At 37.2% G+C, this 27,674-nt stretch overlaps 1 protein-coding gene across 4 annotated transcripts in view; it reads left to right on the top strand.

The window, feature by feature from the left end:
* Window positions 1-27,674, top strand: part of NAALADL2 (N-acetylated alpha-linked acidic dipeptidase like 2) — a 1,512,458-nt gene that overhangs the window by 681,990 nt on the left and 802,794 nt on the right. For all 4 annotated transcript variants that reach the window (XM_082393971.1, XM_082393970.1, XM_082393972.1 and 1 more), the window contains one exon: window positions 3,372-3,873. In XM_082393971.1, the coding sequence (XP_082250097.1) occupies window positions 3,380-3,873 (494 nt within the window). In that variant the 5' untranslated portion in view covers window positions 3,372-3,379. The remainder of the gene's footprint in view (window positions 1-3,371; window positions 3,874-27,674) is intronic.

Here is a 27,674-nt window from a genome sequence, read left to right as displayed (position 1 = left end):
TAAATGCTTCATTATAGGTGTTATCACATACTTATTTTCTTGGAAATTTTCCTAAAATACTTTGGGTTTTTTTTTTTTTTTTTTTTTTTTTTTTACATCAAGTGGCTTGATCTACCCAGATACTGCTCTCCTGGAAGATAAAATTTAGTGTAAATTAATAAATGTGTAATGAGTCCAAAAGTGGTAGTAAGGGTGTCAGGCAGACATCCATCATGGTGAGGAGTTAATATCTGTATCTGCATTACATTCTAATTGATGGCTCTGTCTGATGTTTGAAAAGCGTTAAATTGCTGATGTACAGATGATGGAATACCTATTGTCAGGCTAGAAATGAAAACTCTTCCTCATCACTGCAGTTGGTTTGTAAATGATTTGTAGAGAAATGACTTTGAATGTTTGTATTAGAGGTCAGAATTAGAGATTTCACATTTCTGTAGTAACTCCTGTGTGCCAAGTCTTTCTTGAGCATAAAACACACTCTACAATTCAATTCAAAACCAAAAAAACCCCAAAACCTTTAGAGAGACTCTGAGTCATTAAAATGGGCGGAAAAAAATCTAGAAAACTATATTGAGATAGTGTCTAAGTAAATCAATAATGCATAAACTGAACAGTTAGAGAAGTAAATATCATAATATCATGTCAAGATAGGAATTGATTGATATTTAAGCCAAACTAGAAAAAAAATTGACTACTGCCAAGATATTGCAGTATTTTGCAATGTACATTAAAAAAAATGGATTGTAGGGTATTTAACCCCACAACTTATTAGTTTACCACTAACTTATTAATCTCATATTTTTATAAAACCACAAATCACCTTGTGTGTCCCCAAACACCACTTTTCTCAGCCTAAAGAATGACTCAACTTTGGACCTCAGCTTCCTCTTCTGTGATATGAGAGAGGTTAGAATCATGGATTTTAAAGGATACTTTATTTCTACTGCCTTCAGGTTTTTCCTGTTCTCTAGTATTGTCTGGTACTATTTTTGTTGTTGTTGTTTTAACCAAGTATGATTTAAAGTCTTCTTCTGTCAGTTAATCAACCATCTCCTAACCTGTCTGAATAATTATCACTAACTCCATATATCACTCCTTTTCTCTGCTTGTCTTGATGTGACCAAAGACAGAATTCAAATAATGCACTTTCTTGAATCATCATGGAAACCAGGCCAAGCAGAAAAAAAGGAGGGGAAAAGAGGAAGGAAAAGAGAGAGGGACAAAAGGGGTCTGCAGAATCACTCCTGAGGCTGTTCTAATACGTAGACTAATTGTAAAAAAAAAAAAAACAAAACCAAAAAAACAAACAAAAACCTATCATATACGTGTGTGTACATGTGTGTGTATTATGCAAGCTGTCCCCCTTCTCCACGATGTCCTGCAGAATTATATAATTTCTTCTGCATTATTTAATTAATTTTATTTCTTCCAACCATCCTTGACAATCCTCTCTCCTCTAATACCAGAAATATCCCTTCAAACCTATATAGCCTTCGTGACACTCAATGGATGTTTTAGGTTCACTGTCTCAATTATTCCTAGTGACAGCACTATGATGTTTATATTATCACTATGCCCATATCACAAATGAAGACCCTGAGCTGCAAAGAAGTTAAGCCTTTTGCCTACGGTCACCCTTTCCTAGCTTTTTCTCCAACTCTGGCTCGCACACCAGTCTGGGTTTTTCAAATGGTCCACGTACCATGCACCGTGCACTTGTATTCCTCCGTGTGTTTATACATTTTCCCCCGCCTGGCTGCTCTCCTCTCACACCCCTGGTGTGTCCTAGTTTAACTCCTCCTCTCTCTCCAGAAGTACCTCAGAAATAACTTTGGGTGGGGAATTATTTCCCATATTCTCTGCTAGAGTCTGTCACCCCTGAGTCTCCCTTGTGCTTTGCATATTTTATGTGACATACTTGTTTGTTCAAATGTCTGTCACTCTTATTGAATCATTCCCTACTTGAGGAATAGGGACCCATTAATCTTTGTTTCTATTGCCTATCCCAGTACCTGATATGTATTAGGTACTCATCTTTATTGAATCAGCTCTGGACAAGAAGAAATCAAAAATGGTATCGTAGCAGATGAGAAATCTAGTCAGAATTAGAATTTTTATTTTGTGAAGTTTAATATTTAATTGTACTTGAACTCTCTTAAATGTTCAGGATATTTTAATTTATATGGACCTCTGCCAGCCAGGATTGGAATTGTATATACCCATAATTCTGTACATAATGCCACTCCCTTTCATGAAGTCTTTGTATCTTTTTCATTAGAGTTCACTTGTTAACAACCCGCCCTAAGACACTTAGCAAATCAGTTGTCAGCTGAGCTCTGTTTTTCCACTCACCACAGTGGGGTCCATAGAAAAATCGTAAAACGTAGTGAGAGACCTTAGAATCTAGCTGGGATGACAAATCTAATACACAGAAAATTGAAGTATAAATACTCCTAATGTGCAACTACAATACACCAGTGTGTTACTGAATACAGACTGAAGACCACTTGTAGTTAATTAGTCCAGTTTTCCTAATACTGCTCTGCAGGATACAACAAACTGTCATCCAAAACTGTGTAGGGGAGAAAAGCCTCCATCTGCCACTCAGTAGCAAGGTTATGAAACTAAACTCTCCTCTCCTGGCAAAAGGCTTCCCTCTTTGGATGGATGCCATCCCAGACTTTTACTTAAAGTTCAGCGAGCCAGGCCAATTCATGCCACTAATTCCATGGAACATGTTGGCTTTCTATGGCAGCCTTAAAGTTTTCCAGTCATTCTGATAACTCGTGACTAGGCAATACACCATGTTTTGCTTCTTGGATTTCTATAGAGGTGTTACTTCATTTTGTTGTTCTCATTCTTACCCTGAATTTGTGTTTTTAAAATTAGCTCTGGTAATGTAACTGATCCCAGGGTCTTTTTTCCCCCCTTAACTTAACAAATCACACTTTATTGCTTCGGTCCTCAGTTTTTCTTAAAAGTGATTTTGAAAATGTATAAGCTTAAACTTGGCTTTCATTGTAATACATTGTCACTAATGCAGTTGTGCATTTGTGACTTTAATTCTCCTGAACTTCAAAAGAATAGTGTGTGTTTGTCTGTGTGTGTGTATTTTATGTCTTCTCATAGCTTTTGCATCAGGTGCCTTCTACTTTTATTTATTGTTTGTCTTTTTTTCCTATAGTAAACATCAACAGCAAAACATAAGATTAAATAATTAATATATGATTTTCTATAGGAATGAAGTATTTCCCCTGATTATAATCACTAAAATTTTATGAACAGCTAATATAGATGACTGTTTTGTTTTCACCTTGGAGGTTTTCTTTGTTGATTTATTTTCAGAAAATATACTGCTCTTACTTTCACAGGTAAAAAGATGGCCTATCAGAAGGTCAATGCAGATCGAAGAGCTCCAGGACATTCACAGTACCTAGACAATGATGACCTCCAAGCCACTGCCCTTGACTTAGAGTGGGACATGGAGAAGGAACTGGAGGAGCCTGGTTTTGACCAGTTCCAGCTAGATAGTGCTGAGAATCAGAACCTGGAGAATTCAGAGACTACAGACCTCAATCTTGATCCCATTCAACCAGCAACTTCACCCAAAGGAAGGTTTCAGCGACTTCAAGAAGAGTCTGACTATGTGACCCATTATACAAGATCTGCACCAAAGAGCAACCCCTGCAACTTTTGCCGCCTTTTAAAAATATTTTGCACAGCAATCATTTTATTTATTTCTGGAATTTTGATAGGCTATTACACACATAAAAATTGCTCTTCAAATGCTATGTCTTCAGGAACACTTGATCTTCAGTTATACCAAGAGATTCTCAAGACAATCCAAGCAGAAGATATTAGGAAGTCTTTCAGGTAAGCATGCAAGAAATGGATGTTGGTGGGACGCATCTTCTGGGAAAGATGTCTTACAGGGAATATCATACTGTGATTTTTCTATCGTTTAAGGTTAGTCTTACAAGCTGAGAAACATAACTTACCAGCAACCCCTTCACAGAGGGGGTGCATGTTTTCAGATTTACGATACTGTAATGCAAATTTATGGTGCTGCTTTAATAACTGATAATAAGAACCGTAACTACTGTGGAGACTAAAAGACTACAGCCAGTGTATTTTCTCCCTCTTGGGAAAGCCCAGGTAAGCCAAATTGGGATGCAAAGATTGCTGGATGTGTGTGTGTAATAAAAACGAGGGCATTAGCCATATGATTGAAATTTTTAATGACATCAGAATAAAATAAACTTGCTTTATGGACTGAAATAACTGTCAGGGGCTAAGACAAGCACTGCTAGTATTTGGTCCCCTGCATCACTGAGCTTCCCAGTTGAGTATTTTTATTGAAACACATTGCATTCCATATATCAGGCAATTCTAAAAGGTCACCTCTCTCTTTAAGGTAAGTTTGCATATGACCTCTCTAGCCAGAATGTGTTGTTAGTAAGTTAAATGATAAGAAAATATTTTTTTATCAGGCCTTAATAATTCTGAATTTTTGGGAAAATCTCCACTCATGTCATATAGCTATTGGGTAACTTAAATTTTGTTGCTTGATATATCATTAGCATATATGTTGAATTGTAAAGGGTTCCCTAGTTAACATATTTAGAGAAGTGAGGAACTGGAAGAGGAAGATTAGATATTAGCCTCCACATATGTCTTCCATACCTGGCAGTAAAGAACAATCCTAGGTGAATCATGTTTGTTGATTGTAGGTAGATGAGAGAGAGAGGGATACTAGGTCATAAGGAGATTCCTTCTGGGTTACACTGACTTATTACCATCAAGGTGTTGGCACATGTGCATTTCTAGGGATCTTCTAGGGAGCATGACCACTGAAGATGCATCATTTAATCTATGTGCTGAAATATCACATGTATTGAGGTTGGCAAATTATAATTCTCTTTCTGAATATCACATCTGAATGACTCGTGGGAATTTGTTTTCTACACCCTTCTATGTCTGCTATTTACTGTTGCATAAGCGTCTCTGGATGTGTCATATGCAGATACTAACAATTTCCATGGTATTTCTCAATGTAAAATTACTTATAGTGAATTGAGTGAAAGATATAGCATTGTCTTATAATGAATGATTGCATCAGTCAGGATCCAACCATAACAGAAAACTCCTTAAATATTTAAAGCAGAGGGCATTTAAAGTGGGGAAATAATTCCATCAGTGATGAAAAACTGAGAGGCCAATCAGGGGACACTGAGGTAGCCAAGAGATGAACAACAAAATGGAGCCATTACTAAACCTCCGCTGGAGAAAGGGAGTTGGGGTAACTTGATGGGAGCTGGAACTTTCTGCATACACAAATGCAGGGGTTGGGCTGGCAGTGGGGATGTAACCTCAGCCAGGGGCACTACTGAAGACAGAGTAAGAAGTACCATGGCTTCTCCCTTCCTCCTGCCCTCCTACCAGTTGTTCCATTGGTTGTCTGAACCCAGCACGCAGGCTGCTGACTCAGAGCCTGGGAAAACTCATCCCAAAGCGTTCAGATCCCTGCAGCAGGGGAAAGGCAAGGGGTCTGTCCAAAAATTAGATCTAACCAGCACAGGGATGTTATTTAAAGAGAGAGAGAGAGAGAAAGGAAGAAAGAAAATAGAAGAATTCCATAAAACTCTGTCTACTCTAACTTCATGGTGGACATTCGTTTCATTACAAAAGTGTCTTCTGGAAAAGGATCCATGGATTTAACTCATTTTTCCTGAGCAACTGCTTAGTTTTTAATGATAGACACAATGAATCTCATAACCTAGCCTCCTTCCCTCTTTACTTTGGCTTTTAGTAAGTTCAGAGTCAAATTTGTATTGAAATCATAAAGAACTTACAGGCATGCCTTTTGTATACTAACTAGCCTGCATATTTTCTCTCCTTATCTTCCTTTGGCTTTCTTTGCCTTATTTTTTTTTCCAGCATTGTAGACATTTTAAAAACTGACATGTCCTTTTTGTGAATAGGCAGCTGGTTCTAAAATGTTGAAAATGTATAATTAACTAAACATATTCATCATTTCCCTCAGAATAGGAGTTGTATTACAATAAGGCTTATATTCTCTTAAACTCAAAAATCAACAAACTATATATTTAAAAAATATAACCACTGGCAGTTTTACTTCTAAGCAATATTCAGTGGTTGGGCACAAATTCACACTTATGTCCTGTCAGATAGCCACAGTTTTTTCCTTGCTGAGATAATAGGTCTTTTTCATCAAAAAATAATATTTTGGTACAAATATGTTTACGTAACTTTCTTCGAATTACAACTCTTCATCGAAAGACAACTGTTCCGCCAGTAGTCGTGCTAACCACATGCCTTAGTATAATTTCCTGTGTTTACTAAGTCATCTTGGCATTGGCTCCGTACATCATGGGTTCCTCCTGTTTCTTTTCATCAATTTATGATCAGTTTTGGGCTCCCACCGATCTACTGTCTTGTTCATCAGTTGCTGTATTTCTTCTCTATTTCTTCTCCATTCCTGCCCATGCTCTAAGACTATGTCAGTTCTTGCCAAACATCCTAACAGTTATGCAATATAAAAGATACTCTTTTTATAATAGATTAGTTTGCAGACTCCATGAAGGAATGGACCAACTTGCTTTGCCCATCATTAGACTATTGTCCAGCAGATATTGAATAATTATTTTTCTAAGGGAGGAAATGAATGCATGAATAGGTGAGGAACAGATCTGTGTTTAATTCATCAATTTTATTATGTATTCTGAAAACCATTTTACTTACCATTTAGGTTTTTCATATCATGATTATATTCAAAGTATTATAAATAAAATTCTGATTTATAACATAATTATAAAATACTATATTATATAGCTGTAGTTACTCAGAGGCTATGCTATGTTCTGATTTTAGATAAGTGACAACTTAAATCAAAACCAGATACTGTAAAAATGCTAAAGTATCACTATTGATGTCTCATTTTCAGCTGAGGCTTAAATACAATTGCTACTACTAGGACCAGTATGTAGAACTTAGGAGGAAAAAAGAAAAAGATGGTATAAAACCTTGAGATGATGACCTTGTTGTAGCCTAGGAGAGGTTAGAGAAGCTGAGAACTAGGAGAGTGGAAAAAGAGGATTTTTGGAGAAAGCTGCTAATGGTGTTGTAAGCCCCAATCTTTTCTCAAGGAGGTAGCCTCAAGTCCAGTGAAAAAGGGGTTTAATAGAACTACTTGGAAGAACTGGGTGTCTGCCTTTCTACCTAAGAAATCGAAATGACAAATCATGGACTGGCTAGTTGTGGATAAAATTGCCAAAGAAGAGGTGGTGGTTTGGGGTAGCCTATGGCAAAGTTTGCTTCTAGGGACTCTATCCAAGCAGGGAGAGAGGGAGAGGGGAAGAGGAAGAGAAATCACTATGGTCTAAATGTTTGTGTCCCCCCCCCACCCCCCCACCGCAGGATTCATATGTTGTTGAAATCCTAATGCCCAATGTAATGGTATTTGGAGGTGGGGCTGCTGGGAAGGAGATGCTCAGGTCGTGAAGCTGGAGCCCTCGTGAATGGGCTGAGATTTTACACAAGAGACCCCACAGGGCTTCCTAGTCCTTCCGTCAACGTGAGGACACAGGGAGAAGGTATCCTTTGTGAACCAGGGGGAGGGCCCTTATCAGCCACCACACCAAATCTGCCAGTGCTGTGATCTTAGAATTCCCAGACTCGAGAACTATGACGTAATGTTGATAAGCCAACCAGTCTGTGGTACTTTGTTATAGCAGCCCGAAAGGACTAACAGAAAGAGAGAGATAGCGGGGGAGGAGCAAGCAAGCTTCCTGCATGGCTGGAAAGAACTTACCAGAGACAGAGCTAGAGGTCTGGTCAGATGCCTGGAAGAAGGAAGAAGGAGGTGGAGGAGAGTGTATTCCTCATGTTAAAGGAAGGTGAGAAATCCCCAGTCGTGGGATGGGGGGGTGGGTCTCCAAAGAACTGATGAAGCTGGACAAGTGGAAAATTCAGCTGACTACTCCTGCTACAGTCAGAGTACCATGCCAGTTCTAGAGCGCTCCTGGCCAGTGAGAACCTTTTGCTCCTGCTTTAGCTATTCTCACTTGCTCTGTTGCAACCCTGGAGGTGTCAGAAGCTCTGAGAAAGGAGATGTAAAAACACAAAGAAGAGAAGAAACTGACTCTTCTCCTTTCCTTGGCTGTAAGTTTCCCAATCTAGAGATGGTCAAAAAGTGGGGAAAAGTTCAAAGTTCTGACTATTAAATGACACTGAACCTTTTAATTACTCACTGGAGGAACTCAGGTCACTTAACAGTGACCAGAATTACTGGGTTTTTAATCCAGAAACAGGAAAAAAAAACAAAACAAAAAAACTAACCCCAATTAATATAAATGGGAGGAAAAAAGTGCTGTATGATTACATTCCCTGAGTCATGCTTGCTCAGTGTAGAGATTACACATGTGCTATTTTTAGGTGTAATGTTTTAGAAAAAAACACATTTGAATAATGTGTTGATTCAGAGGATCATTGATAGACATATTGACATATTGACTGCATATTCCAGTTTAAGGACCTAGTTATCCCATAATAAAGCCCACATAAGCCAACTACTTGATATCATATTGATCAAATAAAAGAAAATCATTTTCAACATTAGCACAGGAATATGAACACCGTGTGTGTGTGTATGTGTGTATTATTCAGTCTTCTAATAAGATTCTCCTGGTCACTTCTGCAAATACTTGTTGCTATTTGAAAAAGGCATTCACTCTTTTACAGTGGTGGTTGATTTCTTTCATGTATCTTCATGTAAACAGATGGAGTATATTCAGATGTATATTGGATATATTCAGATGCGTGAGATTTAAAATAGGCCATTAAAAGTTGCATTCATGTATGCTTTTGGTGACTTGGAACAGTAACTAGATAATGCAAGTTTATTGTAAGCATCAAAACAGGAGGCTGGGCTCACACGATAATCTGTGAATAGGAATTTGTTTGACTGAGCCTTGTTGATAAGGAATTTGGCTCCAATCAACTCCAGGGACCCTAGTAGCCACAGTCCTCTAATTTTTACTAAAGGGTTGAACCACCAAAGTGATTTATCTCCCTTTCCATCTGTACTACTTTTTGTTTGCCTTATTCTTCTCCCAGTACCCACTGCTATGTTCTCCAATACATTATTCCTCCATTCCTCTTCTAGCCTATGGGGCTAGAATGAAATATGATTGTTTTCCCTTTGGGGGTCAGCAATGTTTGTGATTCTGTCAAGTGCTTATCCCTGGTCTAATCAGATTTGGCCAATTGGGATGCTGGTCATCGTGTATAAAATGTCTACTTAGGGCTGTTAGGAGAGCTCTTTAACTTAGAAGAAGCTTAAATGTGACTGGTACATGTTTTATTTCTACTATATAATAAAGTCACAGAGCCTTTATCATATATATTGTTGAATGAATGACCTATATGTGTGTGCATATGTATATGTATATGCATACTAAAGATCATAAGCACATTGCTGAACAGAGTAAAGCATGCTGAAAGCTTCAAAATTTAGTTACCTAATATAATATTATAATAATAATTGAAGTGAATAAACCAGTGAGGTTAAGTATATTTTTGAATGCAGGAATGTTGCCTTTTGACAGCTGTAGATGCTGTGAAATGGTGAGAAGAAAAGGAGAAAATGTGGTACTCTAATTATGGTTAATATGGTATCTTTTTTTTATGGAAGGGGCATTATTTTTTTTCTTCTTATAAGTAAAATGTATACAGAAGGTTGGAAAAAAGTAAAAACCACCCATAACCCTACCACCTTTTCCCCCATAATTTTATTCTTTCTTTCTTTCTATCTTTACCTATCAAGAAGCAAAATTGTATTGTACCATGTATTTTTTTTGATATCTGCTTTTGAATTTTTTCCCACTTACAATATATTGAGAACCATTTTTCAAACCAATGAATACAGAATTGAATCATTACATTAAAATGCTGCTGGCATTCCCTTATGTAGAGGACATGAATTTATTGAGCCTGTTCTTTATAAATGTACATTTAGTTTGTCTCTACAAACATTTTCATACATAAGTCTTTGTGTGCTTATTTAATTATTCCCTTCTGATAAATTCCTGGAAGCAGATCACAGATTCAGGGAGTTGAAATTTGTTTAGTTGTTTGCTTTGTGTTAGTTACCAAATTGTCTTGTAGGGCTGCCAGCCTTCTAGCTCCTCATTATTTTTTTTGTTTTGATAGGCCAAAAATAGTGTTGACAAACTTTTATATCTTAATTGACCATTCATGTTTCTTTTTGCATGTATGAACCTTTTATAATTAAAAAAACTTATGTTTACTGAATATTATAGTAGAAAAGTAGTCTATTTATGTAATCTTTCTGGATTTTATTTAGTTGATGCATTTTATTTGTTAACAAATGAACAATAAAATAAAATTCCTAGATTTTTTAAAATATCTGCATTATTTGGACAGGGGCAATATTTTTCATCATTCTTTGGCTTGGTACAAGTAATTAACCATGAGTTAAGTTCTACTGTGAAATGATCTTTACAAACATTAAGTAAAACACCACATTTTCTTAGCTGTTGATTAACTCTTCAAAAGTTTAGGAAATGTTATAAATTATCTTCGGTGATTTTTCTCTCCTCTGATCCCACAGGGCTATATTTTTTGCTGTTACACTTTAAAAATGCAAGGCTTGATGATGGTGATACCATCAGCAACTGTTCTCTGGTTTCCAGCTGTACTTTCCAGCCATCTTTCTGCCCCTCCTCTGTCTTGAACTATATTTTGGCTTCTGTCTTTTCTACTGTTTGTGTTTTTTGTTCCTTTCCTATTTCAGTATTTAGAGGGATGAGAGCAGGAATGTTGGGAGATACAAAGAAGGCAATAAAGCAACTGGCATTTGAATTGGAGAAAAACATGTAAATGTATTTAAAAAGTGCACATGATTCAATTTATGCAAATGACAGCAGAATGAATTTAACAGTAATAGAGTGATGGTTGCTAAAGGAAGTAATTAGCTATTCTATCATTGATCTCTCCAGATAACAAATGCACATTGTCTTAAATTTAATCACAAAAGGAATACAAAGGATTAGATTTATTTAATTATCCATAGTATTTTATTGCTCTGGATTTGAAATAAAGCAACTGCTTCACTCAGTTTCTCAGTGTCATGTAGAGTGACATTAATTCTCTTAAATGTCTGGCTCAACTCAGATAAAAGCTTATGCCTTTCACAATTCTTAGGCATTTGTCCGAAGCAAGAGCCACACCCACCAATACGATGAATGAGGATTATTGACAGAGGGTCTTTGAGTGCAGTGGCCACCTTCTCAATCCTAGGCATTCTTTGAGGGCGGCTCAGGTGCCTCAGTGAAAGCCTGAGTCCTAACCACTGGACCCCAGGGAATTCCCATGATTCCCTTTTTTGATCTCCCACCAATTGAGTTCTCTCTTTCCTTGAAACTCTCAGTACTTCATTTTCTCTCTCTTTGTTGACATAAACTACCTTCTACCTTGCAGTGGAGAAAGAACTATGAGTCTGGCCCAGTCCTTGAGTCATAGTATGTGGACACTCAGTAAATCTTTATTGCGGGAGACAGTGCACCCAAAATATAGACCTACTATAATTTTTTTAAAAGAACATATACTTCTGGCTATTCATGTGCATTACTGAATTTCAAAATTATATATATATATATATATATATATATATGTATCAGACCTTTGCCTTTTTAACATATTTTATATACATTCTCATAGCATGTGCTAAAAAGTTGATTTTGAAGGTAGAGGATTTTCTTTTCTCTAATGAAAACATGTGTTGTGTGTCTGCTGTATTCCAGGCACTTTGCCAGTCACTCGACAGGTTTTAATGACATTCTGTTTAATCTAGAGAGCATTTCCTTTCTATAAAGAAGAAATGAAAGTAAAAATTGCACAGAAATGTACTTCTGTGATCACAGGTTTGATGGAGGTGCAAAGTAGATTCCCTCACAGATCTTTTCATGCCCTGCCAGTGTCAGGAAAGGGTTGTCTCAGACTAGGGCCAGTTCAACCTGAAGGCTTGCTTTCTTCCTTCTCAATGGTCAAGTAGAATCAAAGGGTTCTCCCCACACCTTCTCCCTTTCCCCCAACCCTATCCCTCATCTCCTGCCCTCTCCCTGCTCCCTACGCACACACATTATTTTATCCTCGAGGTTATGTACTACAATTAGGTTACTTACTTTCCTAGTAAGCAAATTTTCTTTATCTTTTTCACCAAATCTGTCTCTCTTGTGAAACACCAGGAGTAAGTTAGATTGTTAAGGATGGAAATGCAGGAACTCTTCATTTTTCAAATTTGGTTTTGTCTTAATGGGAGGAATATATTTTACATGATGAAAGGACTCTTTTGCAGTGATGGTCAGTGAAATATTTTTGTTAGATATATCAAGGTCATCTTCCCTTACTGGCTGCCTATCCTGAAAACTGCTCAAACTTAAGGCTCATCACATTTTTCTTGTATCTTTCCTTCATTGACTGTAATAGTCATTTTCATCCATTCACTTCTTGATCTTATTCATTCCAAAAAAGGAACAAGATCAGTCAGATGTAGTACAAGGGAATAAATAAACCATTTCCTTTGAGGATCAAGTATGTCAGTTTCCTGTGGATTCACTTGACTTCCCAACACTCTTGCGATAGAAAAGTTGGTAATGATCACATTCAGTAGAGTGAAGTACAGTTAAACATGGAAAGGTTGGGAACTGATTACATACTTCTCTCTTTCATGTTCCTTTTTAATGTCAGTGAAATCAAGATTCAAATAGCAGACATGGCCCTTTGAGATTTGCAATTTGAAAATCTCAATCCATGCTTTAGAACTTAAGCAAAGTATTCGACAATTGCAGCTAAAAGCATTAATCCCATAATCTCATCAGGCTAGTTTACAAGAGAAAAATTAAAATATATATGAAAAGAGATAATTTGATTTTGTAAACGTTGCATAAAGTATTTTATTATAGTTACCTAAAAAAATTTAAATGGATGTTTCTAGCTGATGGGAGAGAAAGTAGATTTGGCTGGTAATTCAGATATTTAAAAATGGATGATGAAATCTTCCTCTCCACTGCCCCCATCTTGGGAAACTATAACAAAATAGATAGGTGATATTATTTCCCAAATGTTAGATGCTTATATAAATACACTGTGATGGTTATTTTTATATATCAACTTGGCCAGGCCGCAGTGCACAGATGTCTGGTCAAACATTATTGTAGATATTTCTGTGAAGGTATTTTTTAAAAAATGAGATTAACATTTAAATCAGTAGACTTTGTGTAAAGCAGATTATCTTTAATAATGTGGATGGGTTTCATCCAATCAGTTGAAGGCATTACTAGGAAAAGACTGACCTCTCAGGAAGAAGAGGAAATTCTACCAGCACACTGAATGCCTTTGGACTTTAACTGCAGCTCTTCCCTGAGTCTCCAGCCTACTGGTCTATCTTACAGATTTTGGACTTGCCAAGCTTCCACAGTTGCATAAGCTGACTCCTTAAAATAGATATCTCCCTCTCTCTATATATACATCCTGTTCTCTTTCTCTGGAGAACCCTAACTAATAATACATGCAGATTTAGGAAACTTAAATAAACCAATACAATTTGGCTGTTTTGTTTTTGTTTGTTTTGTTTTTTTACTTTAGAATAACGTAGTCAATCTTTAGGGTTAAACTGAATAATATGGAAAATTGATATTGAATTTTTTTTAAAGCCAATGCTCATCATTACCCTTATTTCATTAATTTCAGATCTTATTTTTAATGTAAAATAAATTTATAGGATAGAATTTGAAATTACATTCAAAGTGTCTACCACCTATTTCAAATATTTTAAAAATGCTTAATTTTCTCAACTTAGTTTGGTGGCATAAAAATGTAATCAACTTCCCAAGCAAAAATGCTTTTTCCAAATTTTATAAGAGTCATTTTTATCTAGGAAAAAAATGGCATTGAAGTTCCCTTCCCTTTCATTATAACTGGAGCAAATGTATTAAATTTTATATGCCTGATTTGGGAAATCAGTTTCTGTCTTCAATAACTGATTGTGTGTTATAGCTGAGCCCTTTACAAATGAAGTGCACTTCTATTGCTTAAAAATTGCTTTCCTGTGCAACATGATGTAGTAATGAATTAAATCCAAATGAGCCTTATATTCACAATGTCATAATATGTAACTCGTCCCCTGTGGAACTTTTTTATTATCTCATACAAGGTAAGCTAATGTCTTCCTCTCATGACTCACTTCTCAGAAGGGTATGCAGGTTTCAGTATTAGAAACAAAGAAAGAAAACTATAATTTGAGATCAAATTACCTTTTTATAAACTCTTTAAATCAGAGAGGACCTTATCATGTCCCAAAATGTGCAAATCAAATTCTGATAGAACAAGAAACAAAAGAAGTCGTTCCAGTTCTGTGGAGTACATTTCTCTCTGTGAGAGAAAAATGAAACTGAACATTTTGCTTTGTTTCTGCATTGAACAGAAATGTGTGCAGGTGGTTTTTACCTTCAATAAAAATAAAATAAGTGTGGGCGTCTTCTGGCTATTTCTTCACTTGCTTTCATCATATTAACTCTATTCTGTAGGGAACAACTTGTAAAATCAGCTTGTTCCAATATTGTAGTTCAAGCTGCTACAGAGATTTAAAAGTTCTAATTTATTAGCCTGATAATTTTTGTAATTTGATGAAACACATCAGATATTCTCTTATTATAGCTGCCTTCGATGTGTCTGAGTGGCATTTCGGAATTTAGCTGGGTATTTCAGAATATATCTTGCTATTCATATGAGCAAAGAGCAAAGGGAGAAAAATGTTTATTTTAGCCCAGAGGGTGCAGCCAAGATAAATTGTATCAGGTTTTCATAGGCTTTTGCTTCTTGTGGCTTCCTACGGGTTTTTCTCTTGGCCAGACCCTTGAAGATATTTTTCTGCATCTTGCTTTTGTGAGCCATAGCTGGATCTGAATCAGTTGCTGCTGGCATACCACATGATAGAGATCTAAGCCTTCATTCTGCCATTCTTATTTAAAGTAGAAAACCTAAATTCCCATATGATCTGTTTCTCCTGGTTCAAATTTTTAAATTATGTTTCAATCAAAGACTTCAAATAATACACAAAAGTAAGCACATTATCTATTTATATAGAAAAGTACTAGGGAATTAGAGGCAAAGTCCAAGCTGTACACTGTTACAGGGAAAGGAGACACCTCAACTTTCTAATTTAAGGGTTTGTATTCTTAATCAAATTTATATTCCATTAAAAAAATAACACCTGATGGCCTACCATCGAAGACTTATTCAGTGCCCTTTAACATCAGTGCATTTCCTTATGCATGTATTTATTTAATGACTATTTCTTGTGAGCCTACTGTGTGCTGGGCTAGCGACAAAACAATGAACAAGACATACAAAGTACCTGCATTTGTGGTGTTTATGTTCCCACTGGCCAGAGGGAATCAATGGGAACATACTTGTTCTGTAAACTAAGCATAATGAAACAAAATGATACATTGTGGTCAGTAGGAAGGGAGGGAGGGAGAGAGAGATTGATTAATTTGCAGAGGCCTCTACCGGGTTAATTTTGGATGAAGTGGTCAATTCAGTTTCAAATGGACACTTACTGTGGACCAGTCCCTCTGGACCTCTAACCCAGGCTGCCTATGGGACTGTACATTGCTTAGCAGCTGTCTGGCACAGCCTGTCTCTCCTCCCTGCTCAGTGGACTTCCATGGAGCTCTTCTCCTGCTAATTTATTTGCTTTTTGCCACTACTTTTGCAAATAAACGACAACAAAAAATACAAAACTAACCCACTTGTAAAGAGTGAGTTTAGTAGGAAGCAAGCAGATGGGAGGAGATGGTGACCTCTGACCACCCTTGAATTTCTATTTATTTGTAATATCCAACATGGAATTTAACTGTTCCAAATAAGAAACACTGCTCCATTGCTGTCTCTCTTTAAAATTACTGAAGATAGGGTCACTTACTTAAAGTTCTGTTTTTCTTCCCAAAATAGCCTCATTTCTCAGGATTGCCTTATCCCTGCCTGTTGTTTTTGTTTAGTTTTTTTTCCCATAAATTCCACATTACATAATAAGTCAAATCTTTCTTATAACTCAGTCTTATTCTGAAATAACCATTCTAAGGATGATATGTTAACCCTGGATTCTTCAGTTCTTAGTTCTTGTTTAATCAGTTGCAGCCTTTTGAAAGAGTTGCAGTTTGCTAATTATATGTAATTATGATCTGACACCCAGTGGTACATGTTAGCTTTTTAAGGCTGCAGGCAGTATCCGTGAGAGAGTTGCTTTACAGATAAGAAAATTCACTTGAATATTTTTTGTTTAATTTTCTTAACATCTACATATATTGCAACTGAGTCCTTCAAATGGGTAGGGACAGGGTATTGGAAGTTGTTCTACTCCAGCCTTTTTGGTGGAAAATGTTACCGTTTTGGCAGAAAATGTCCAGAAGGAATTGGGACCAGAGGATTTGAGAAGTCTCAAGGTATGGGTTCTCAGAATTGGGAAAGTAGCAGCTTTGTGGTAATCATGCAGGCAGAGAAGATAGTGATTACTGCTAGCGATTTTCAATCCAGAAATAAAAATCTTTTCCTGTTCTGGGAATAAGGGCAAACTAAATGACAGACAGTATTGGTATTAAGCATTGCTACAATAGTCTGTAAGCAGGAAAAATAAATTTGGGTATTGGGGGAAATGTCACTTGGAAGATAATTTGCTGATTGGTTGGGGGAAAAAGCTGTGAAAATGACACAGGATGACAAAAAAATCGGAAAAGTAGAGAACAATTTGAAGTGAGAGAAATAAGATGACAACCACCAGCAAAACAAGTTAAGTTTTCCTTCTGCCAGGTGATTTAAGAGAGGGTTTCTAGATTAGAAACCTGGGTTAGAAAATAACCCAGGAAGGAAAGGCTACCATGAGAATCTAGTCTAGAAAATTGTTAGAAGGGAAGAAAAGAGGCTACAGTAGAAGCTAATGGGACAGTCAACAATAGGGCTCTGGAGAAATGGCAACTCAGCTGTTCAGATCTGAGAGGCCCTGCTCCCATATTCTGTGTGGGTTGTGTACAAGTCCTGGGAAGAAGGTGAAGATTTATCCAGGGAAAATTTATCCAGTCTGAGTCTTGGAAGTGAAGTAAACATCTGAAGAGGCACCTAGAGAAAGCTGCAAAACTTAGCAGAAAACCAAACATACTTCTAGGTCTCACTTGACCTTGGAACGTTGCCCAGGACTTTCCAGAATCTATATCTAAACTGCACACTCAATGTTGATAGAGGTCATGCAGTATTTTTCTGCAGATGAAACTAACATAACTCTGTCATAGGATTATTTATGCCTAGTGTTTCTGAAATCCTCCAGAGTGATGGGAAATAGGACTATGCACCTAGAGCTACTGTTGAAATTAAATACCAACTCAGAGGCTACAGTATCAACCTGTGATCCTTTGCAGGCAGGTAGTCTATTTGGGAAAATAATAAAGACTTGGGTTTCCTTTGTTCCTGAGTTAGTTTACCTTGAAGCTATTGCTCCAAGAGCTTGCCTGGTCACTGATAGCCTGAGCAAACCAACAAACAAAAGTTTGTTGAGTTAGTATTTGCATCCCATTTGTTGTGTGTGTGTGTCTGTGTGTGTGTGTGTTTCCAATCAAACCTTATTATAGATGTCACAAAAGTTAGGTATAGCTTCTTGACATATGGGTACCAAAATCTATTCAAGACACATGGTGATTAGCATATAAACTTGACTTTATTTTTGTTTAAATAATACATGCTAATAAAACATTTTTGCAAGTTCTATGTAAAACTCTGAACATTTGCAAATAACAGAAAACATGCTTAATAATTTCATACCAAGTCTACTGTATAGTGTTAGCATAAAAGTGAATATATACTTTTAGGCAGCAAATAAAAAATTCTTCTATGTTTGATTTTTAAGATGATCCACTTAGAAAGTATTTGCTAGAAATATGTGTTGTGAGAATCTCAGGGTCTTTAAGTGAGGGAGCAATAATGGATATTACTGCTTTGATAAAATACTTGCTTACTTTGCTTCTCCCAAATCAGATTTAAGAATTTCAACATTCTGAATAGCTCAAAATGTCCTCTCAAATTTTAACAGTGGCTATGGAGAGATCGCAGAACTGAAATGGATTGCCTCACTGTTTTGTGTATCAATAATGAGTTATGCTAGTGGGGCTTGGATCATCAAAAAAATAAATACATAAAGAGTAAAAAATCATAAAATAAAACTAGCCTTGGGAACAACAATGAATTAGCACTTTGTAATCACCAGATGATGTGTTTTAATGACAACAGTCTGCCAGAAGTGGTAAACAGAACGTCAAGCTGTGAGTAGACTAGTCAGCATACGGTACAGTGGTGCCACGCGCAAGAGAACCATGACTTAACTCGGTTGTCTCTTTTATTCAATACTCTATAATGTCTAAATCAAAGTTTTTAATGCATTTTAAAAAATGCAAGTTATAAAAATCTGCAATAGGGTTCTGGATCAGTGAACACTGTCAAGCTAGATTATAGTCGTGCACAGTCTCTTCTATAACAATATCATGATGAATGGAGAATGACACCAGCTGCCCATTTATCTCCTGAGATTACTGCCTTGATGATATTGATTCTTCCTGTGGATTCTTAGACTCAAGATTATAGCCCATGTACAGAGATATAATCAGTTTTGTAAAGTATGCTCTTAATACAGTCTAATTTTTACTTCCCTGGGTGAGACGTGCTGGTCAATAGCTATCAAGAAAATAAAGTATTGCATATTATAACACTTAAGGATATCCATAATTTAAAATATATTTATTTTGTATCAGTTGAATACTAAACCCAAATTCCTAAATTGTATTCACACATTTATACCATGGACATTGTTAAGCATATGTTTACATTGCAGGAGGTATCAGGGTACAGACAATTTTAAAATACATAAACTAGGCTTCCTGGTTTCAGAAAGCCCAGAGACTACTAGGAGGTAGGAGATGGGAATGTTTGGTGAAATGATATCTTTTAAGTAAAGTGTGGTATAACAAAGAATTATGGAAATATATGTGTAAATAACTAATAACAAGGTTTTAAAGAACAGGGATAGATTCACAAAGGGCATGAGTTTTAAAGGAGTTTTCCAGGTGGAGAAAGGGACAAAGAGAGTTCAAGGTGTAAGGTAGATAGGAAGGTGCAGAATTATATGGAGTATTTGGAAATGGCCTTTAGTTCTATGTGGCTGAAGTGTAAGGTATGTGGAGGTAAGGTGATTTGAGAAAGAGGGGGAGAGATGGAATTGGAAAGGGGAGAACAGGGGAGAGGAGGAGCAGAGAGAGAGACAGATACAGGTCACAGTCAGATTATGAAGAACGTTTTATGCCGTCTTAAAATATTTTGGTTTGTTTTGCTTTATTTTTAACGTGACGGTTGAGGAGTCACTTTATGAGATATGTATTTTAAAACAAGAGCAGGAGACAATATTGAGGATGCGTTATATGAGGAAAATGTTAAACGAGATTAAGAACATAGGAAGCTGTTGCAAGAATTAAATTTATTGCTTGCTTTGCTGTTGAAGGTTGAATCAAAGCAAAGTTCATGGTACCTGAGGCACAGAATTTCCCTGATATTTTAGGGGTAGCATCCAGAGGATTTGCTGCTTTAGCAGTTGACAAAGAAGTAGGGAGCCTGGTCCTTCCAGATTGTACTTTCCTGATTCTGAGGAGAAGATGATTTTAGGTCAGATAGTATTTGTTTTCTATCTTTTTCATGCAATCACATAACAACCACTTCCTGGGTGCCTATTTTAAATAAAGCCCAATGCTATGGACTATAATGTAATTACAACCCCTATTCAATGCAATTTTTTCTGGTGTTAAAAACATAAAATTCCATCAAAATAAATCCTCTAAAAGGTATGGATTTCTAAACAGTGTATGTAGAAGCATCCGGTCTTCTGTCTTTCGCCGTTTATTCATTTGGGACTCGTTTAAGCAGAGAGCTTAATCTTATATAAAAGGGCTGTGTGTTGTTCCACTAAGCTAGTGTTCATGCAGTTCTAACCAAAATGACAAGAGTGAAGGCCATTAAAAAGTAATGCTTGAAATCGATCAGAGATAATGAAATTGCTTTGGCCCAAGTATTAATCAATTTTAATAATTGTGTGTTATAATGGTCTTGCAATAAAAAAGATGCTATTTTCAATTCAGTTCACTTAAGCTATGTCTACATGATTATAACACAACTGGTTGAAAAGTGTAGCTGTTTTCAACACCTGTGCAATAATCTGTTTGATTGTTGATCCTTTTCTTTTCAAACTCTAAACAAAAACTAATTTAGCTAATTGATTGATCAAACTGTTCACAGCAACTCTTATTTTGCTATCATACAGATATAACCTTAAAAAGTTAATCTTCAAAGAGCAAGGCTAGTCTGGGCTAATAAAAAATCAATCATCTAACAAAGGTGCCTTGATTCATAAGTCTTTCAGAAAGCTATAAATTAATTCACTAAAAGAATTATTGATGGAGGTGGGGACAGTCCTTGATTTTCTGATAGTCCCCTTTTTGGCTCAGCTCTTTGGGTGTTATCCAGCATTCTCAAATGGTTATTAAGAATTAATTCTTTCTGGTTTAGGTTAATATGTTCTCTGATTCTGACTTAAGACTAGTAATAAGGTTGAACCTGTTCACATAGCATAAGGAAGAGAGATTTGCCTAAGACCGATCTTGGGGATCTAGCTAAATGCTCATACAAATATGCAGGTATGTTAGTGAGGCCTGGTCATCACTCTGCTTATATATACTAACTTGTCTGAGGTTCTTTAACCTTGCATTTGAACAAAGAATGGACATGTAGGCAACTTCCTGATGATACGTTCATGCTTATTTCACTGCTGTCCTTGGTTACCTCTTGGCCTACAAAGTAAGGGGTAGGAAGCTTCATAACCAGAGCTTGGGGCAAGCTGAGGGTTAGGGAGAAAAGCAGGAACTTATCTTGGTGACCTCTTGTGGACAGGAAAGGAACCACGCTTTGATTAGTGGACTCCAGTGGTTACAGCTGTACCTACAGAATGTCCCTCCTGATTCAGAAAGCTGAGGGGCACCCTCTTCTATGGGACTAGATGGAAATAGCTGTTGTCCTGTGGGCAGGGTCCACGTGGTTCCAACATTCAAATAAAGTTCAAACCTACATTTCCATTAACATCACAATTTTGTTTATGGTTTGGGGCCGAAAGGCTTTTACTCTTTTATTTAGCAACTTGGGCACCCTTCCCTATGTTGGACCTTGTACCACAGAGCTCTGAGGCAGGACTCAAGGCAGGCTCTTCTGAGCTTTCCCTCTGGCCTCAGTTTTGTTGGCCTCTTCAACTTAACTAGAATATACTCTTCTCCTTACTCTTTTTCAGAATAGAGGCCAGTATTTGGGAGAGACTCTCAGCCTGAAAGACAGGACAAGCCCCTGCTACTTTTCACTCATTTCATTTTGTCGTCTGTGATCCCTGTGTTTCTTTCTTTCCAATTCTTTCCTTACTGTCACAATGGAGACATGTTGCAGTAGTTGACAAGAAATAAGAATAAAAAAGGATTATGTTGTCCTGAATTGGTAGTTGATTAAACCCAGCTTTGTATCGTTAGAGGAGTTAGGCAGTGAAGAGGTGGAACAAACACACCTTGTGAATTCACTTTTACAAAGGATTTTTTTGTAATATGACTGTCTATTCTGATAGAAACTTGTGTTCATGATCGCCTCAGGACAGAAGGGTGTGCCCATTCTGCACCCTAGTTGATTGCCACTTGGCCACTGCAATCAAAAGTGACAAAGATATGTGATGGGTTGATTTATGCAGTGGAGAAATTTGATTGTATGGATGAGATTCCTGGATTTCACTTGGCTGTGAACCAAGCATTGCTTTTTTCGCTTAGGTCTTATTTTCTTTTACATGCTCCTGAAAGGTGTGGTAAGACATCAAAGTATTAAGTATATTCTTCTAAATGCTTTTGAACAGGTATGGTGAGACCATCAAATATTATATCCCAGTAAAGGCTGGCTAGAGGGCTTCAAGAAGAAAGCTAGCTGGCATCTCATTAGACCAAAAAGAAAAAAATCTTTGAGCGGTACTACCTGAGAATAGTTAGAAATTGTAATCTAGTAATAACTTAGGTTATAAATTGGGAGTCTCCAATTCAGTTTGGCTTGCTTCCCTCTGGGGCCTGGGTTTGGCACAGAGCAGCTTTCTCTTTATTATCTCCTCCCCCATGACACTGCCCCCCACATACCACGCACACTTTTTGCAACATCCAGGTAGAGAAAAATGTATATGGACATCTTTTAAAATTATTTTTTCAGTGTTTAAAATAGGAAAGACAAAAATCATTTGGAAGAGCCCTTAAACTAAGAGAAGAATCCAGAATATGGAAATACTTGTTGATTATAAGATGCTCAGACTTTTGAACTGTGCCAGTGACTAACGCAGTTCAGGACTTGTGTTCAAGCTTATGGATGGTGGTACTACTAGATATGAGGGCAATGGTGCCAAGTCATGATTTCTCTCATGAAACCTTTTTAGGTGCCCTGTGCCTGACACAGTGCCTCTCGACACTAGTGTTTGGGTGATCTGCCCAATTAATGATTGTTCTTGACAATGATCTTGATAATATCGTTGTTCCTTGTTGCTGATAGAAAAATGCCCAAATTCCTGAGCACAGCTTCAGAGCATGACCTGGCTCCTTTTTCTATTTCTGACTTTCTCTCCCTACCGTGGCTTTCAGCTGGGCTACCTGCCATTGTCCAGACGCCCCCTCCTTTTTACTGTCCCTGTGTCCTTGGCTCAAGCTGCTGCCTCTGCTTCAAATGCCCTTGTATCTTTCAAGGGTCCACTCAAGCATTTCCTCCTCTGAGTACTTTCCAACCCTTACCAGTTTTCTATCAAATGGCACTGAACATATTGAATTCTGTGCTCTGACAGTATAGTAGTACTGAGCACTTCAACATTCTTCATTACTGGTTTTGTTTTCTTCTACCAGATTGTGTTTCTTAAGAGTAAGGGCTATGTGGTATACATTTTTTGTTTGTTTGCTTGCTTTTTGTCTAACAGTGTGATCTTTTTTGTCATAAAAAGACATTTTTTTTTTCCTCTGGAGGAAAGTAAGAAGAACCTGAGACTAACCTCCTAAGGTACTCTCTAAATCAGATTGTAGGTGTCTGTATTGTTCTTGGCCATCTCTTGCTTTAGTGTGTTGATGTCTGTGAGTTTAAGTGGACAGTCCAACTTGGTTCCACTCAGTTAAAATATGTATTGGACCTCCTTCTCTGTGCAAGGGTCTCTGCCACATTCAGTAAACGTACAGAAATGATTAGGGCATAGTTAAATCCTACAGTCTATATATTCTGTTTTTAGCTTCAGGGAATAGAAAATTCAGTTCACAGTGGTTCAAGCAAAACCAAGAAAGATACTTGGAACTAGGTGGTGGCTGGTGTTGGTGCAGCTACTCAGTGGTGACGTCAGGGGCCCAAGCACATTGTAACATTCTGTTTGCCAACCTCAACACCTTGGCCTTCTTCACCCTCAAGCTTTTCACCTCGTGGTCACAGGAAAGCCACTGCATATCTAGGCATATATGAAGGAAAAAGGAGGAAAGGCAGCACTAACCACACCCATCACTTTGATCAGGGAAAGGGATGTTTTCCCAGAATCCCTCAGCAAGTCTTCACACTGGCCAGATTTCTGGCACATGGCTTTCCCTAGCTGCAAGAGAGGCTTTTCCAGCCTTTTTAGGGAACGGAGCACGGAGAAAGAAAAGAGGGGGGAAAGGGTGAGATGTTGGTTAACCAAGAGTGTGGGCCACATATTAGCAGGACGTTAAGACAGGTGTTTAAATGATTATCCTACATAGTAGAATAAGCAAGTGTGTCATATGACACAGCCAAACAGGACAATATGGATGTTGTAAGAATGATGAGATTATAACTGATTAAGGAGAGGGTTGTGTCCAGGATAAACTTTATGAAATGTGTTGTCTGATACAGAACTTAAAGGTGGAAACAATTTCAACAGGCATAAAGTATAACAGGCAATATGTTGAAGTAAAGGGAGGAGCAGTAAAACTGTTTTTAGAAATCAGTCAGTGTGGAGATCAATCTTCAGCTTTCAGAAGTGGGTTTAGTGGGTGAATGAGATAATGGGAAGGAGTAGATTGTATAGGGCAGCACCGTCCAATGCAGCTCTCCGTGGTGAGGGAAATGTTCTGTGCGTGCTGTTCAGTGGGCTAGCCACTAGCCACACGTGGCTCTTGCACATTGAAATATACTATTATGACCAAAGAACTGAATTTTAAATATTTTCAGTTTCACTTTAGCCACATGTGGCTGGTGGTTACCATACTCAACATTACAGGTTAGAGCATTGTGGGCCATCGTAAGTTGGATTTGATTTTTTCCTCTGAGAAAGTTGGAGAAACCATTGGAGGGTATTGAGCAAAGGAGTGACGTAATCCAAACTATGTTTTGACAGGACCACTCTACTACTTTATTAAAAATAGTGCAAAGTAGGGGATGGAGGCTATTGCTCTAATCCAGGTGGTAGGTGGTAGTGGCTTGTACTAGTTAGTATAGCATAAGTGCTAGTGGTTTGAAGAGGCTGGATTCTGTGTATATTTTGAAAGTCAAATCAACAGAATTCCCTGACGGATTAGATATGGGATGTGAGAGAAAAGAAGGAATAGAGAATAACTACATTTGTTAGCCTAATTGGCTAGAAGAATGGAAAATTTCTTAACTGGATTGAGGACACCCAAAGGAGGCACAGACGTTGTAGAAGAGCAGAAGCTTGGATCTGGAGCCTGGCGAGTTTGAGATGCCTACTAGACATCCAAGAACATATGGTGAATGTATAATTTAGCAGGGTCTAGTTTAGAGGTAAAATTTTTAGAGTTGTTCACATGTTAGTGGTATTTAAAATCATGAGACTAGCTGAGAACACTAAAGGCGTGAATGTAGGTTGAGAGAGATGATGTGTGTGGACTGAATCTTGAGGCATTCCATCCAGCAGCATTGGCTGAGGCGCACCCCACCCCCACCAAAGAGACTCGGAGGGAAATGCTAGTGATGTAGGAGGAAAACCAGGATAGTCAAGAAGGGTGAAACGTTCAACTCTGTCATAATGTCTTTGCTATGCATAAGGGAATGAGGTCTGTGACTGAGCATTGGATTTAGCAATGTGGGGGGTGTGTGTATCGGGTATGAGAGTTATTGGTGATGGCAACAAGCATCATTTCTGGGGAGTAGGGGTGACAAAAGCCTGATCAGAGTAGATTAAAGAGAGACTAGAAAAGAGGAATTGGAGGTAGGATAGATTAAAACAAAAAGGTGATTGATTTAGGGAAAAAACGATACGCTCTAATAAATTCTGATTGTGCAGGATATAGGCTTAATTTGATAGAGGTAAAGGAAGAAAAGTACATTTTAAGGCAGACATAATTCCTTTTATTGGTTCTTGGACCGGCTGAGCTGTCTGACTCACTGCACACAGTATTGGCAGTTTCACTGATTTAGAGCTGTCTTATTAAGTTTATCAGCCTATCAAACTGGCATTTCAAAAGTAACTGGATAATTCCATTGTTTAAATTCAGTCTTAATTCAAAGACATGAGAAAGGGAAATATTTTCATTTCAAATGAAGAATTTTAACTTATTTTCTGAGAAAAAGTAAATAATTATATATCATAATGGGGAGCTTTATTGCAATTAAATGAAAACTATTTTTCCCTCAGCTGTTAAGCAGAGCACTTCATCAAGGAAAATGTATTTAATGCATAAATTCATGAAGTTTCCTAAATTTTACAGATAAAAACATAAATGTTTGCAACTGAAATCTCATAGATAGTCTAGACTTATCAAAACTCAAAGAGATTAAATAATTTGCCCAAGGACATTCAACTTGTTCAAGGGACACATTTTTTCTTTTTTCTTACTGAGCATCTTGAAAATTGAATGTGAGTTGTTGGTCTTGTTGCAATATCATGGCTCAATGCCGTGAACATCTAAGGAAGAAAAGTCTTCACTTAACATGTGTCTAAGGAAACAACAAAGAGTATACTTAATTGAGACTGCTGAAAGAAGCCTGAGGAAACCTAGGGCCATGGCTTGGAGCTTGGCCTTTCTTGAAGGAAATCTCCAGAAATGTTGGTCTGTTGGCCACTGCTAGGGGACACTGTCTTACCCACATTGTATTCATAGATATGTTCACATATGAACACATTGCTGGGCATCATGGTCTGTCATCCAGGAAAGGTAAATGTGATAAATAAATTTTCTTCCACTTCATCACCCTCCACCCAAACAAAAAAGCACTTTGGTTGTGGTCATAGATTGCATCCCAGGCAATCTAAGTGGTATCTCAAATGAGTGAGATACCCTTTTCCTGTAAAGTATAAATCGGTCATTTCCAAATATTCCTGAAGTTTACATAGTAAATTCATAAATAATAGAAAGATTTACTTTCAGGACTAACATGGGACACCTTTGGACATTATCAGCTATGTTTGCTTGGTCCATAGGAGAACTCCTGAAGATGTGCCAAAGATAGGCCTGTTTCTATTATGTTGTTGACCACAGTATTAATTGAATGTGAAGAGGAAGGAATCTTTTTTGCATTTCTTTTAGGTGGTCTGTATTCTTTTTTAAAAAATATTTATTTATTTATGTACTTGGCTGCGTGGGGTCTTAGTTGCGGCACGTTGGATCTTCACTGAGGCATGCGGGATCTTTCGTTGTGGCTCACAGGCTCTGTGTTGTGGCGCAAGGGCTTCTCTCTAGTTGTAGTGTGCAGGCTCCAGAGCAAAGAGGCTCAGTAGTTGCAGCATGTGGGCTCTCTAGTTGGGACACTCAGGGGCATGCGGGCTTAGTTGCCCCGCGGCACGTGGGATCTTAGTTCCCAGACCAGGGATTGAACCCGCATCCCCTGCGTTGGAAGGCAGCTTCTTAACCACTGGACCACCAGGGAAGTCCCTGGACTGTATTCTTAATTGGACTTTTTAGAGACTCTTATCTGGAAATAATATTAAATACTGTTTACATTGTTACATTTATGCCGATTACACTCACTTAAGTTCAGTAATTTGAGTTATCATGTAAAACTTTTTATACTATGTTTACACTATAAAATAAATATTATGAAAGATATGCAATATGAAAAGATGGAAATAAAAAGAAAACAATAATAAAAGTTGTATAATTATGGGTCATCAATTTAATTTTTTATACTTTTATGTGTTTTTCTTTTTTATGCAGTAAGTTTATATTTATAATCATAAAATACATGAATAGAAATAGATTTTGTGTGGGTGCATGTATCTATGACTGTAATCATCCCTCTGCTAGGTAATATAGAAGGTTGTCAGGATTACTCTACTGAATGATAACCTTACATTTTTATTAGAAAACAAAACATCAACATGGGTATATTTTGGAAAAAATTTAGAAAATTAATATATTAACTATATTATATTCACGATATTTCAATTGGAAAGGAAGTGCTTGCTAGTAAAATTAATTTCAGTCATCTTTTAGAAGGAAAAATATAGGGTTAACTTAAATATTTCCAAATTCTTAGAT

The sequence above is a fragment of the Balaenoptera borealis genome, assembly GCF_965194805.1.
Source record: "Balaenoptera borealis genome assembly, chromosome: 5".
Classification (NCBI taxonomy): Eukaryota; Metazoa; Chordata; class Mammalia; order Artiodactyla; family Balaenopteridae; genus Balaenoptera; species Balaenoptera borealis.
This window is presented reverse-complemented; position numbering and strand designations above follow the sequence as displayed.